Source organism: Oryzias latipes, chromosome 8 (genome assembly GCF_002234675.1).
Source record: "Oryzias latipes chromosome 8, ASM223467v1".
NCBI lineage: Eukaryota > Metazoa > Chordata > Actinopteri > Beloniformes > Adrianichthyidae > Oryzias > Oryzias latipes.
In genome coordinates, this window is record NC_019866.2 from 2,834,642 (window position 1) to 2,849,980 (window position 15,339).

The 15,339-nt window shown below is 48.9% G+C and overlaps 1 protein-coding gene across 1 annotated transcript in view; it reads left to right on the forward strand.

The window, feature by feature from the left end:
* Nucleotides 1-14,961, forward strand: part of LOC101160410 (myosin phosphatase Rho-interacting protein) — an 18,852-nt gene extending 3,891 nt beyond the window's left edge. Inside the window, exons 2-19 of the mRNA XM_004071213.3 lie at nucleotides 408-485; nucleotides 558-623; nucleotides 857-1,008; nucleotides 1,082-1,166; nucleotides 2,077-2,209; nucleotides 5,501-5,573; nucleotides 7,215-7,320; nucleotides 11,697-11,795; nucleotides 12,130-12,186; nucleotides 12,253-12,321; nucleotides 12,392-12,481; nucleotides 12,557-12,666; nucleotides 12,747-13,221; nucleotides 13,327-13,441; nucleotides 13,524-13,632; nucleotides 13,700-13,859; nucleotides 13,935-14,036; nucleotides 14,409-14,961. Of these exons, the coding sequence (XP_004071261.2) occupies nucleotides 408-485; nucleotides 558-623; nucleotides 857-1,008; nucleotides 1,082-1,166; nucleotides 2,077-2,209; nucleotides 5,501-5,573; nucleotides 7,215-7,320; nucleotides 11,697-11,795; nucleotides 12,130-12,186; nucleotides 12,253-12,321; nucleotides 12,392-12,481; nucleotides 12,557-12,666; nucleotides 12,747-13,221; nucleotides 13,327-13,441; nucleotides 13,524-13,632; nucleotides 13,700-13,859; nucleotides 13,935-14,036; nucleotides 14,409-14,543 (2,214 nt within the window). The 3' untranslated portion in view covers nucleotides 14,544-14,961. The remainder of the gene's footprint in view (nucleotides 1-407; nucleotides 486-557; nucleotides 624-856; nucleotides 1,009-1,081; nucleotides 1,167-2,076; nucleotides 2,210-5,500; nucleotides 5,574-7,214; nucleotides 7,321-11,696; nucleotides 11,796-12,129; nucleotides 12,187-12,252; nucleotides 12,322-12,391; nucleotides 12,482-12,556; nucleotides 12,667-12,746; nucleotides 13,222-13,326; nucleotides 13,442-13,523; nucleotides 13,633-13,699; nucleotides 13,860-13,934; nucleotides 14,037-14,408) is intronic.
* Nucleotides 14,962-15,339: the final 378 nt, after the last annotated feature.

Below are 15,339 nucleotides of genomic sequence, written 5' to 3' on the forward strand. Positions count from 1 at the left end.
GGATGGAGGGATGGAAGGTGGATGGATGGGTGGATGGATGGGTGGATGGATGGTGGATGGATGGAGGGATGGAAGGTGGATGGATGGATGGATGGGTGGATGGATGGATGGATGGGTGGATGGATGGATGGATGGGTGGATGGGTGGATGGATGGTGGAGGGATGGATGGATGGATGGATGGGTGGATGGGAAGATCTTGTTCCTGTCTGGGAACGGTGCTGAACATCCGACGTCAGACTGAAGCTCCTCACAGAAACATCTGAGCTTCAAAAATCTGAACTTTCTTCATTTAAAGTTTAGCTTCATTCTTCAAACCCGCGTCAGAACTTTGGGGATTCTTCGTTTCCTCTCAGAGGAACCTTTCCACCCTTTTAGCTGACTGGTGTGTTTGCTGACTGTCTGCCAGGCGAAGCCCGTCTACGGAGGCTGGCTGTGTTTGGCTCCCGAGGGGACGGACTTTGACAACCCGGTGCAGCGGTCCAGGGTGAGGCGTGGAGGACTTTGGGGTTCCTTGTCCTGATCTTCCGGCCTGACTGTTTCCTGTCTCTGTGCTCAGAAATGGCAGCGGCGCTTCTTCATCCTCTTTGAGAACGGCGGGCTGAGCTTCGCGCTGGACGAGCTGGTGAGCGCCGCTAATCCTGACTGCTGCGTCGGGTCGGGCCAGATGCTGCAGAACCGCAGCCGATGATTTAGGCTTAGTGTGCCCTTTAATGCAGCCCCTCCCTCTGCTGTCATACCCTCAAATCTAATTCCTTCATCCCTGTCGTTCCCCGCTCCACGCCACAAATGCCTTTCTGCTCCGCCGCCATCTGCCTCTGCGGCCTCGCTGACTCTGCTGCTGTGACTCTCCTGCAGCCCGGCACTCTGCCGCAGGGCGCCGTGGACATGCTCGCCTGCACGGACGTCTGCGACGCCGAGCCCCGCACGGGCCAGAAAAACTCCCTCTGCATCGCCACCCCGGAGCGGGAGGTGTTCATCCGCGCCGACAGCAGAGAGATCATAAACGGGTCTGCGCAGCGCCGCCGCCGCTGGAGCGTCCTTCCGGCCGCCGCCTCTCACCTGTCTCTGTCTATGCTGCAGGTGGAGCGAGCAGCTGTGCGTCTTTGTGCGGACCAACAAACAGAACCTCAAGAAGAAACGCAAGGTTGAGCCCGTGGCCAATCAGGTAGCAGCAAGAAAACAGTTTGTGTTTGTAGAAACATCTTTACTAAATACACTTTCATGAGAATAAACCTCCTGATCTTAAAGTAAACTGAATGAACTGAAACATCCTATAAAGTCCCTGACCTGAAAGTACAGGTTTGTATTTAAAAAATAAAGATTACAAACTCAGATGTTAGACATTAGATAGACTCACCGTAAACGGTGCAGCGCTTTTTCCAACCGAATCAGACAAGCTGGTTTTAGGTGTTTTCTCCTCTGAAATGGCAAAATAGTGCATGACGAGCAAACCAAAATCCATCTGTCAGGACGCTGTTATGTAATGAAAACATACAGATTTAAACAATGTTGTAACAAAGCATGCCTCTGTTAATTCCACTGTTTTATACCGCGGTGCGGGTCCATTCTGATTGGCTGCTGGGTGTGCATTTAAAAAGTGATGACCGCACGCCTAAAAAAAGAAGTTCCGGTCACACAGCTTAAATGTTCTGTATCACTGCGCCGGCTTCTTTTAAAAACCAACTTCAGCTTCCTCATCTGGACAAACAGAAGCGTCTAGAGGTGAACTTTATCCAACTTATCCAGCTTAAATGTCGCTTTCCTTTGCCGCTGCAGGTCGTTACCGTGACAACGCGCCACACCACGTAACAAATAGTCCGCTTTTTGTGAAAAAGGCGATCCAAACCAAAAAAAAAAAAAAACTAAATTGTTAGAACTAAAACTGATTGTTTATTTTCATGAGATAAACGGGTTTATGGCTGACAAAGTGTGCATTATCAGAATGAATGCACTGAAGTGCGTTGATAATGCACACTTCATCAGCCATAAACCCTCGCATGACTTTGCAGTAGTATTCACTGTTTCAGAATAAAAGCGTCTCTCAAGGGGGAATTTGCTCCTTTGACCGTCACCAGGAGCCCAGTCCAGCGAAGGTGGCTGCCACCGGGGCCTCCTTCCCAGGCTCTGACAGGGACGCGGCGCACCGCAGAGGGCCGGACCCCACTCCAGCCTGGACCAAGCCCCCGGGTCCTGAGTGGACCCCCGCAGGTTGAAAAAACACACACACACAGCTTTCATGTTCTGAGGTGGCTGGTCTGTGGGCGTGTGGCGTCTGCTGCTGCTGAAGACGCAGAGATGAGAGGAACCCGCTAACCTTTGACCTGCAGACATCATTAGGGCCGAGCTGCAGACTCTTCCTCTCAGCTGGAGTTCTGCAGCTGAGAACCGACTTTCCAGTCACCTTTTGATGTATTTTCAAAGCGTTCCCAGAGGTCTTTTCATGACGACGATGTCGATTTTAGACAGACCTGGAAAACCTGACTCGATTTCTAGGACGTGGTTTCTGCAGAGCAGCAGGAGTTCATTAGAAATTAGCCTCTGAAATGCAAACAAGACTGTTGGCACAGAGCTATCCCGCCCCCCTTCCCCTCGCTTGCTGGGAGCAGGGAGCTCGTGGTCCGCGCTGCGCATTTCATTCAATTTTAGGCTTAATTTTCTTTAAATATGTCCTCCATCGTTAGAAAAATGCCAAAGGAACAAGTTGAAAACCATCATCTCCATCTTTGTTTATGATCTGCTGAACTCCTTTATCGGTTCCTGTGAAATATTACAGATGAGAGAGTTTTTAAAAATATAACAAAAGACGTGTTTACGAAGAGTTGGTGGCTTTACTCTGAATATCATTCATTACTGAAAAGGCAAAGATTTGTTTGGCAGCATTTAAGGCCCTAGTCTCCCTACAGGTCAAACCTGCACGGCGGACGCAGGTGACCGCCACGAAATGCCGTAGACCGCTCAGGGAGTCCGCGGAGAGAAAATGTTCGTTTGAACAAATATTTTATGAAGCACCTACCACACGCACAGCAATGGTACGTTCCAGGGTCACGATGTCCTTTGAGCCTCCTATGCAGCCACTCCGCTCTATGACCCTCCGTGGACCCGGTTGGCCCTAGAACCCACAGGATCGCTGTGGGGGGGGTACACGGGACTAAGTCTGAAAAGGGCGTGAGGATCTGGATGAGCCTTTGAGAACCGCGGCTCTGCACCTTCTCCATAGAATCGTGTCTGTCATTTCATGGACTTTGCAGCTTTTTGAGGAACTTCCTTGTTTCTAAAACAAAAAAGGTTTCAGGAGATGAACCTCAAATAAAGAACGAAAGCGGGATTTCCTTCCTCCACTTCTGTTTGGCCTCCATGTTCATGAAAGCGAGACGGCGCTGCCAGGACGTTCCAGACAGGCCTTCAGAGAGCCATCTGTGACCTTTTTGTCCCGATCAGGGTCAGCAGGTCAGGTTTCTCTCTCTGAAGGGTTCAGATGAGACCTTCAGCTCTGAGCACATCTCTGCCAAGAGCTTCAGGTCCAAACATCCAGCTAAAAAATGACACCGGAGGAGCCGATCCCCTCCAGGAGGAGCAGCTTCCTGCAGAGCCAGACTTCTTCTGCTGGATGGTTGGAGGCGGGAAGAACAGGAAACAGAACCGTCAGAGTCTGACATGTTCCGACCCGAACAAAGAGGAACATCTGCCGGCTGTTCTGATCACATGCTTACCTCACTCCTGGTGGCGGCAGGAGGAGGCTCCAGCAACGCCTCTTGGAGAACAAGATGCAACTGGAGAAGGAATTTAACGATCCGTGTGAAGGTTTGAACGGAGAGACGCAAGAACACAGGAACACAACGGCAGCCCGGCTCAGCCCGGATCACAAACTTTATTAGAAAAAGTCTGACAGACGCAGAACTCAGCTCCTAAAATATGAAACTAGCCTTTTTGTATTTTAGGTGAAGTGGAGATTCTCCATCAAAAGCTCTGTTTGAATCTGAAGGTTTTGCAGAGAAGATGTCCATCCCTGATGACATCAGCTGCTTCCTCGCATGACATCATCTGTGTCCAGATGGTTTCTTTAAATATCAATTTATTATCAAATAGTTCCAGAAACAAAAACCTTTTTGGTTGTTCCTCAGTGGCTGAAACACAGTTTTGAATGTTCACGACTGCAAGTTTCATGAAACTTCTCTGATGTTTGGGTTTTCTGTCCAGATGGGCCTCTTCAGTTTTCATGGTTTAGTTCACCGTGTTTACCTGGAAAATGGCAGTAAACCAAAGCAGAGACTGAGAGACAATGATATCCTTATAGAAATATGACTATTTCACTAGTATTTACCTTTAGTAGAAGTAACAAAAAGCCGTTTAAGCTACGTGGTTTTGTTCCCTCTGAAATGTTTCCTACTTATGTCTTTCACATTCAGGTTCTTTACTCATCATCAGCTGTTTTACAGTCAGAGTTTTTGTGCGTGTTTGTCAGCTTCTCTTGTTTCTTTAAAGTTTTGTTTCCAGTTCATGCCGGCTTTCATCATCATAACTACTTCCTGTTTAAGGACCCACTTCCATGAAAAAGCCGTTTTTGGTGTTCTTGTGGAATTTTGTTGGAGGACATTTTTAAAGAAAATTGAGATTAAAATTTGCATTTCTGAACATTTTTTATTGAAAGGAATCTGAGCTGCCATCTGGCTCCAAGCTGCAAAGCGCCGATATTGCTCGCCGTTTTTGTTTCAGTGACGTAATGTTAGCTAGAGGGTGTGAGGGGCTGTAAGCTAGTGGGAGAGTGCTTATAAAGATGGGTGATGGGAAGTGGGAGCGGCGTTGCTCCACACCAACAGAGGTGAATTTCTGATGAACTCCTGCCGCTCTGCAGAAACTACGTCCTAGAAAATGACACAGGTCTTTAGATTTTGGCTAAAAACCGCATAATGGTGATGAAAAGGCGACTGGGAACGCTTTGGAAATATATCAGAAGAGGATCAGAGGGAGACAGATCTTCTGCTTTCCTCGTGACTTCTGGGTTTCTCTCCTTTCAGTTCAGTTTCTCCTCCTCACCAGAATTCCTTGGCTGGTTCAGTTCCGTTGGTTCAGAGGTTCCACGCTCTGCGTTCGTCTGGACGTGTTGGTGCCGTTGACCCACAATGACATCACTGTAATCAGAGAGCAGCCCGGCCCAAACTCTGAGTCAACGCTCCTGCAGTTGAAGCTGGAGAGCCTCTGTTGACGTTTCCACGGCAACAGCCAGATGGTTACCATGCATCGTCTCCTGCAGACAAAAACCACTTTAATGAAGAACTTCAGTGTTCAACTCCTGATCCAGAACATTTTTGAGGTTTTGATGGGAGTTTTATCAACACAAAGACTGAAATGAGAGGAAACATGACATCTGTTCAGCTCTGAACGAGGCTCGCATGTCTCCTGGCAAAGTTTTCTGTGATGAAAAGATGGAGACGATTGTTTATTCTGGCAGACATTTAAAAAGCAAACAGGCTTCACTTCCACTCTGCCTTCCTCCTGCAGGCACGTCATCCTCCTTCCTGGACCCGCTCGGCGCCGATCGCAGCCCAAACCGCCCAGCGGACCAGCAGAGAAGGTCAGAGATGTGTGAAAAGACCCTGCCTGACCTGCTTCCTGTTTTCTGACATGTTCTCGCATGTAATCTGCGGTTTAAGAGCGTTTAAGGGGGAAATGTGCAAACGATTAGCAGAGAGGACACGCAGCGCCTCCCCATTTACCCCCGGGGTAACGCTGCACAGCCATCAGACTGCTGAACGCCAGATCAAAGCCCCCCCACCACAGATCACCCCGCCGCTCTCTAAAATTTAGCGGCGGTGAGTTTCGCTGAAGGAGTCGCCGCTCACGTCCTCGCCGTTGTTGCCTTTTTGGGAAACAAAACGCGTAAAAATACTTTTCCTGCCAAGTCAGAAATTCCAAAAGGCTGCAGTCATGAGATCTGTGTGCGTCGCTTCTCATGACCTCAGTGCAAACGGGCTGTCAGGGTGAGCAAGAGGAGGAAGAGGAGGAAGAGGAGGAGAGCCTTGGTTCAAACCTCCTACAAGCAAAGTTCCCTCAAAGCCTCTGAGCGGAAAACAAACAAACAAACAAACAAACAAACAAACGTGGGTTTAGCCGTCGCCGGCATCTGGAGGACGGGAAAGGCGGGTTTCAGGAGCCCCGGGTCACGCCTCTGCGTCTTCTGCTGACCCCACCTTCATCCTTTCATCTTAATCAGCCGTATATCTCTGTCCCTCGTGCATGTCAATCATCTGTCATCATCAACGTCCTTTCCTTTTACAGTTCTGCTATTTCTATCACTCTTTCATCTCTATTTATATCTACTATCCTGTCATCTTTGTCACTCTGTTATATGGATTGTTCTGCAGATTTTATCTTTCCTTTGTCTTTATTCTGTCATTTTATCTCCTTTTTCGTCTCCGTCATCCTTTCAGTTATGAGAGAACTTTATGAAAACTATCAATCGATCAAACTTTATTTATAAAGCCCTTTTTATATAAAAGCACAACACAAAGGGCTTCACATTAAAACAAAACTAAATAAATAATATAAAAACAAGCACAGAAAAAAAAAAGAAACAATGGGGCCCCCCTCCCCATACCTACACACAACCCCCCACTCATTTCACATCTGATGGGGAAAGACAATGAGAAAACTACAACTAAATCGATTTAAAAAAAAAAATTTTTGACATTAGGCTAAAATAAAATCCTCCAGACTCGGCCTGCACAATATACCGCAAATTTATCCTTATCGCAATATCAAGCTGTGCAATATGCATATCGCAAAAGACAGCAAATTTGCAATAAATGGTTACCTTAGATGTGGCCAAACAATCTTATGGCAGCTTGAAGTGTTTAATGGATTGAAAGAATCCCTTTTTGCATTTGACCAATCAGATGGACCCCTTCACGTTGTTAACTAATGGGATGGCGCCCTATTATGTTGTATGTTCGCCTCCTATGTCAACAAGGGTCATTTGCAGTATAATTTTTAAGCTGTTGTAATGGAATGGGAATAATATTTTTGGTTGTTTTGCTAATTGTTTATATACCGCAAATGATATCATTATCGCAATATTAATCACTGATATCGCATATCGCGAGTTTTCTTCATATCGTGCAGCCCTACTCCAGACAAACACTTGAGTGAGAGTTTTCAGTCAACCCAGTCCTTCACTGTCCTGCTGTTTCACTGAGACGTTTGGGTTGGTTTTCAGGCGGGACGCCTCTTCTGAGCGGCCGGATGGCACCAGGACGGGGCAGGAAGGAGGGGCAGCCGTGTGCCGGCAGGGCAGGACAGAGACCCGCCCCGGAAAACGAGAGGTAACCCCCGCCGTCCAGAACCTTTCTGCTCTGGGTCGCTTCAGGGATTGAATCTACAAATCTGTGTAAATGTGGAGTTCATGACGTCCGGAACGTGTCTGCAGAAATCCTGAAGGGGAAGTTTGATGATCGATTAAACCAGCAGGAAGTGAGTGAGCGTAAAGCTCTGACGGCGTGCACGCCGTCAGAGCTTTACGCTCACTCACTTCCTGAATACACTCGCTCAGTTAGGATTGCAACCGTGCATTTGTAAAACGTGAGGTAATTGATGGCAGCCATGAAACGCCATGGCTCTTCTCCCATTCGTGGTTCCTTTAGGATAAATCCGTGAACGTTTCCCATAAAGACCCCAACTTTTCTCAATTTTTCCATGTATATATAAAAACTTTTTTTTTTACATATGACCAATTTGTTGTGTGACGTCGCCTTCAAAGTGTCGGGCTGATTCAGAGTTTACATTCCTGGGAGATTTCTAATTTGCAACTTTTGAAAACCACCAAATATAATTGTGTGTTTTGGATTTTAGCACCACTTTAATGAATGTTGGAACCTCAATCATACAGAAAGCACACAAACAAAAGCTGCACAGCCTCATTTCTGACAACTGTCTTGTTGTTTTCCTGCCGTGATGAAAGATTTGTCGATGTTGCTCGTAAGCTGGAAAAATGCTGAAGAACCGGTCTGACCAAACCTGACCTGGATGAAGTTCTAGTGCGGGGAGAGGGCCTCCGTTTTTCTGCTCTGGAGGACCCGACGGTTCTGGAGGGTCGGCAGCAAGACGGGGAATATCTGTTTCCACCTGGTGGGAATGAACCGAGCTGCTGAGCGCCGATGCGGGTGACCCACGGCTGAGGTCACGGCTGGCGTCCAGCTGTGCTCGGCTGTGACTCACGGCTGTGAAGCCCCGAAGGTCACACGGCGTCCTCAGCACGCTGATCGCATGCAGACGTGACGCACTCACAGCCGTCCTTCGTCACTCTGAAGGCAGGCGGCGGGATTTGGCAGGAAACGCGTGGCAGCGCGTTCGGGCAGAGGCGATGACTCACCCGGCTGCTGTTTATTTGTAAACCAAAACTGGTTTTGCTGCCGCACGGCGCCGTTCCTCCTGACGGCCTCCATTCAGGGATTCCTCAGAAGTCGGTCAGGACCGGGTTCCTGAACGCCACACCGGCAATCTTCAGTATGACATGATGGCTGCGTTTACGGCCAGAAGCTCAGACGCCGTTTCCACCGCCGGCCGCACATCTGTCTGTGTTGTTTGGTTTCAGCCGATGATTTAGGAAGTGAGCACACCTGAGCAGGTGTCTGTGAGCGAAACCATCACATGTGTAAACATGAGTCACAGACAGCCCGGCACCGTGTGCTGAACTACCAGCTACGTTGTCATGGATACGAGGGCTTCATGACACTGACAGGAGCAACTCAGGAAATCAAACCCCCCCCCACACACACACACACACACGTATTCTTTCAAAGAAACTCCCCAACACTAACAGGGATTCCCCACAGAAGCCTCCCTGACAGCTCACCGCTCCAGACGTACAGAGCAAACATCAGCTGTTTGCAGAGAGCGCCATCCACGCCACTCCACCCTGGAAACAAACAAGCCCCCGGTGTGTGATGGAAGGAGCATTTCTAAACATAAACAAAACCAAAGGTGACTTAGGGTGGATTCAGATTGGACCCATTTGGTCCTCTTAAAGTGAACCCGAGTTCCGATAATCCGGAACAGATTGAATACATCCAAATGGACCCTGGTCTGGGACCAGGAACCGCTCTCGGACCCGTGGCCGGTGGTCACCTGATGTAAACAGGTTAGAAATGAAGGAACCGATGACCTGCAGACAATCAGGAAGCTACGATTGTCGTGTTATCAGACCCGACTGGTTATTAGTTAGAACGCTTATTTTAACCTCGCCGAAAACGCTTCTTTCAGGCTTTTCTGGTCTAGTTCCTTAACAGAGTTCTCTCAAAACCCCCCAACGATGAGACAGCGCCTCATTGAACGTGATGGGATGAATTCAGAGCCATCAAAACAGTTTTTAACGTCCTCCTGCCAGTAAGCGCCCTGCAGCACGCCACCGCCGGACCAGAAAAGTGTTGAGCCTGACGTTGATGCAGACGTTCAAGATGAGCAAAATATAAAGTTTGAAGGCACCAGTTGCTTTGCCCCGCCCACCATTCCTGAGATCTTTAGTCACATGGTTTTGTGTACAAGCTTTAGTCTGAATACAGAACCAACACAAGGTTCAGGACTCGACCCGGACCTAATGAAGCAGACCGGCTCCGGACCAACAGATGGTTCCAGTCTGAAAACACCCACAAGTTCAGTCTGCGGAAGTCAGAGAGCAACAAACGACTTCAAGAAAAGAAAATTCTGCTGGGTGGAGCCGCTCTTCACGGTTTAGTCCAGAAAACAATTCTTTTCTGATCGTCCTTTCAGAGTTTGAAACGCCGTCATTTTGTTGGTCATTGTCTGGCACACACAATGAGCCCAAATGATCCCCCTCCTCCTCCGTGCTTAACACTGAGCTTGGAGGAGCAGCTTTAACAGCAGCGCTGGTTCTTTTTGTTTTGGGATTCTTTCTGCCAAACCTCCCAGATTCATAGCCCGACTCCGAGGGAAACCTGGGATTTCCACTCCTGAAAGATTTCCAGTCTGGAATCGCAGGATGCAGGAGAAATGAAATCAGTCCATCTCCAGAGCATCACAGAAGTTCACAGATGGAGGTCACTGATGTAGGTCACAGATGAAGGTCACAGATGGAGGTCATTGATGGAGGTCACAGATGGAGGTCACAGATGGAGGTCACAGATGGAGGTCACTGATGGAGGTCACAGATGGAGGTCACAGATGGAGGTCATTGATGGAGGTCATTGATGGAGGTCACAGATGGAGGTCACAGATGGAGGTCACAGATGGAGGTCACAGATGGAGGTCACTGATGGAGGTCACTGATGGAGGTCACAGATGGAGGTCACAGATGGAGGTCATTGATGTAGGTCACAGATGGAGGTCACAGATGGAGGTCACAGATGGAGGTCATTGATGGAGGTCACAGATGGAGGTCACAGATGGAGGTCACAGATGGAGGTCACTGATGGAGGTCATTGATGGAGGTCACAGATGGAGGTCATTTATGGAGTTCACAGATGGAGGTCACAGATGAAGGTCACTGATGGAGGTCACAGATGGAGGTCACTGATGGAGGTCACAGATGGAGGTCACTGATGGAGGTCACAGATGGAGGTCACAGATGGAGGTCACTGATGGAGGTCACTGATGGAGGTCACAGATGGAGGTCACAGATGGAGGTCACAGATGGAGGTCACTGATGAAGGTCACTGATGAAGGTCACAGATGGAGGTCACAGATGGAGGTCACAGATGGAGGTCACAGATGGAGGTCATTGATGGAGGTCACAGATGGAGGTCACAGATGGAGGTCACAGATGGAGGTCACAGATGGAGGTCACTGATGGAGGTCACAGATGGAGGTCACAGATGGAGGTCACTGATGAAGGTCACAGATGGAGGTCACAGATGGAGGTCACAGATGAAGGTCACTGATGGAGGTCACAGATGGAGGTCACTGATGGAGGTCACTGATGGAGGTCACAGATGGAGGTCACTGATGGAGGTCACAGATGGAGGTCACAGATGGAGGTCACTGATGAAGGTCACAGATGGAGGTCACAGATGGAGGTCACAGATGGAGGTCACAGATGGAGGTCACAGATGGAGGTCACAGATGGAGGTCACAGATGAAGGCTGAATGTGGATCATGCATTTCTTTATCAGCCACATCATTCCAGTCTGTTTTCATACAGAAAAAATCCCAAAAAACCTAAACGGGAGAATGTTTTTTTGGATGCTCTACAGAGAAAAGCTTCTTAAATGTTCCTTTTGTTTTTTGGGTTTTTGCCAAACCTGATCTTTGTTTCCTTCAATTATCAATCATTTCAAATGACAGAGAATTTCACAGAAGTTATAACATTTTAAGAATTATATTGTTTTCATATACAGTATTTATCAATTGAGAAATATAAAAATATCTAAGAATTAAAATGTTTTTATTAAACAGCAGTGATGAAAGATTTGACCTTTTTGTTCTTGACTCCACTAAGTCTAAACATCCAATGATAATCCTAAATGTAATCTGTAATTTCTGTGGACTCATAAAAACAATCAGAATCAGAAAAAGCATCTTCCTGAGATCTTCAGTTAAACAAACACAGAGGGGGGGGGGCTCCATGATCAGAGGCGTTTCATGCATCCACAGTCTAATCCCCCCCACAGGGACAATCCTCACACCGGTCGCCTCCACCAGACCATCAGCCTGATCTGAGCTTCTCTCGTGTTTCTCCTTCCTGTAGAAGCTGCCGTCGTGTGGAGACACAGCCCAGCTCCGCGCCCCCCCTCCCCAAAGGAGAGCCAAGTCTCTGGACCGCCGGACGTCAGACACCGTCATGACGGTAAGACGGAGAGAACCTCAGAGCAGCCAGAACATCTTCTCCAACACAAGTCCAGTTTGGATCTGTTGAATCAGCATCGACAGTGTAAACAGAAATCAGACCCCCCCGGGGCTTCTAAAACTGAAATGAGAAGATCTCAGGTTCATTTAGGATTATAAAACAAAGTGAGAGCCGCTTCGTGCTGTCGGAGACAAAACCTGCAGGTTAACTCAGCGGAAACGGTCAAAGGAGTTAAAGTTCAGACTCAAATGCGTCTCAGCGTTTGCCAGCATCAATTCCTCTAAACTGTTTTAACAACTGAAAGAATCAAGTCTGTGTTTTCCTCTTTTTCCAGCCGGATCTGTTGAACTTCAAGAAAGGCTGGATGGTGAAGCTGGAAGGAAATGGCGTGGTAAGTAAGCCGCATGGCGAACAGAGGAACGAGGCTTGATGCTTAATGTCCTCTGCTGCCCTCTAGTGGAGGAAGTTCTGGTTTGTGTTGACCACGGACAGCCTGAGGTACTTCAAGGACTCTCTGGCTGAGGAGGTAAAGTTTCTCTGTCGCTGCCTTGTTTTTCCCGGGAACGTCTTTAAGGTGCCTCCATTTTTGCCGGCAGACCTCCGACCTGGAAGGAGAAATGGACTTGACCAACGTCTTGAAGGTTTCCGAGTATGAGGTGCAGAGGAACTACGGCTTCCAGATCCACGTAGGAAAAGCTCTTCTTGAATGTTTGATCTGCTGCTGCCGACAACAATGACAGCTCGGTGTCTGAATGTCGCAGACCGCCAAGGCCGTCGTCACGCTCTCGGCCATGACGGCGGGGATTCGAAGGAACTGGATCCAGGCGCTGCTGCGGAACGTGCATCCGGCCAACGCCCCCGATGTGGCCAGGTAATCCTTGTCACTGCGGCGTTCAGAGCTCAGCGCAGCTTCTTCCACTGGTTGCTCACTTTGATCCCGGCTGTTCTCAGTGTGCCGGCCCTCCAGGCCCCCCGCTCCCACCCTGAGGTCCTCCCCAAACCCGACGTGACGCAGGACTCTGCCGCAGGGAGAGCGCCGCAGCCCGCCGCCAAGAGCGTGGCAGAAAAACGGGGTAAAGGTCGCTACAAAACTTTTGACTGGGCTGAGTTCTGGCCCCAGAGCCGGCCGGAGGGGCTGCTGGGAAACCGGCCTCCCAGCTTCATGGAGCTGGGAGACCTGGAGAGGCAGAGGAGGAGGGAGGAGAGGAGGAAGAGGTACGAGAGCACACTGGGCGTCTCCCTGCGGCGGGAAGACGGCGAGCAGGAGACCCGAGACGTGTCGGCAAAGCTGCAACAGGAGGAGATCGAGGAGTTCTGGAGGCTGGTGGAGAGGAGCGCGCTCAGACCGGACAAAACCGTCCCGCTGGGCGCCGCAGAAGCAAACGCTGCGGAGACGGAGAAGCTGCTGAGGAGCTGCATGAAGGCGGTGAGAGCCGAAACGCTCGCCCTGCATCCACAGATGTCATCAGAAAAGAACAGAAACTGCTGAAACCTCAGATTAAGATTAAAGATCATTTCATGTTTCATGGAGGAGTGCCACCTGAAAGTGTTGGAGGAGCTGCAGTGTCTGCACCAACTGGAGGTGGAGCGCCTCCTGATGGAGGGAGGCAGACTGCTGGAGGAGGAGAGCGTTGCCACGGCGACTGGTGAGGTTTGGTTCCTCCTCAGGAGCGGCCAGAGGAAGCCTGAGCGGTCGTGAAGCTCCTGCTGTTCTCTGTCCTTACTCAGCGATCCAAGCCATCGAGAGGGCTCACCGCCAGGAGCTGCAGGAGCTCCAGCAGAAGTCCGAATGGGAGCGCAGAGACCCGCCGCTGGGGGACGCTTACCGGCAGCACAGGTATGACCTCTGCAGCGCCACGGTCACCTTCAGCGGTTCCTCTGAATGATGGTCTGTGTGTCTACAGGGAGGAGCTGGCCTCCTGCCAGCGGGAGCTTGGCGTTCTGTCCCAGCAGTTCTCCATGAAATGTCTGGAGAACCGGCATCTGATCCAGGCGCTGGACGCCGAGAGGAAGGCTTTGAGCCAGTGCCAACAGGAGAACCAGCACCTACAAAGCAGAAACCAGGTAATCCGTTTTCTCAGCCCCCTCCTCCCGTGAGGTCGTCCTTCCTGACAGCCCACTGCGATTTCTGCTCATCAGGAGCTGAGTGGACATCTGGCTGGAGAAATCACCAGACTGTGTTCGCTCGCCAAACCAGAGTCGCTGCCGCCCAGCCCGGAGACGGACGTGTACGAGATGGAGGTCTGTCCAGCTGAAGGCCTCAGCCCAGTCAGATTAGGATCTTCCCTGTTTTCCTTTTTTGTTATTGTAGTTTTTGTGGTGTAGTTGTACAATTTTGTGTCTTGTGACATTTTCCTCCAAATCAAAGCAGAAATCTAGGTTTGCTGATGAGTCAGTTTGTGCAAAACAGGATTCATCATGTTCTGAGACATCAGAGGAAGAGCCTGCACACATTTTTAAGGAATAAGATATGGTCATTGAACGCATCACTGTTTCTCCAAATCAGCTCTTTTAAAACCATGGAGGAATGGCCAGATTTATTTTTAAAAAACTGATGCAAGTATGTACGTTTGTGGAATTAAGAGGTGAAGGTTGAATATTTGTTCCTTTCAGGTCACCCTGCGAGTGAAAGACTCTGAGGTTTGTTATCTGAAGCGGGAGATAACGTCCCTGAAGGACAAACTGCTGTCGACTCTGAAGGAGGCGTCTTACAAAGCAGCTGCAGCCACATTTACAGAAAACTATTGACCCGAATCCAGCTTTACGACCCATCTCAGGAACAGAGGAGCACAAGCAAGAAGAACAAGGATATGCATGAAGAGCTGAGCGCGCTCAGAGCAAAGGCTGGAGAGCTGAGCGCGCTCAGACTAAAGGCTGAAGAGCTGAGCGCGCTCAGACCAAAGGCTGAAGAGCTGAGCGCGCTCAGACCAAAGGCTGAAGAGCTGAGCGCGCTCAGACCAAAGGCTGGAGAGCTGAGCGCGCTCAGAGCAAAGGCTGAAGAGCTGAGCGCGCTCAGACTAAAGGCTGAAGAGCTGAGCGCGCTCAGACCAAAGGCTGAAGAGCTGAGCGCGCTCAGACTAAAGGCTGGAGATCTGAGCGCGCTCAGACTAAAGGCTGGAGATCTGAGCGCGCTCAGACTAAAGGCGGAGCAACCATCAGCACTAAAGAACCTCAGGGGAAGATAAACATCTTCTGAGTTTTAAGATCAACTGTTTTTACTATAAAACATTACATTGTGTTGTAACAAACCATTAATGCAGCTGTTTTTTGTCACTGTGTATAAATTGTGTTTTTTTATGCTAATGGATATTTAAAATTAAACTGTCTGTCTCTCAATCCTACATATTTATTTATTTAGATCGTTTTATTAATAAAAAGACTTTTTCTCCATATAAGTTGATTGCATCCTCTTTACTTCTTTTTACTCTAAAGTCCCACTGTGATCGTCTGATCTATTTTCTAAAGTGGTCTTTTTATTATAAATGTCATTATTAGCCAAAATCAGAATACCTGTGTCGTTTTTTTAGGACATATTTTCTGAAAA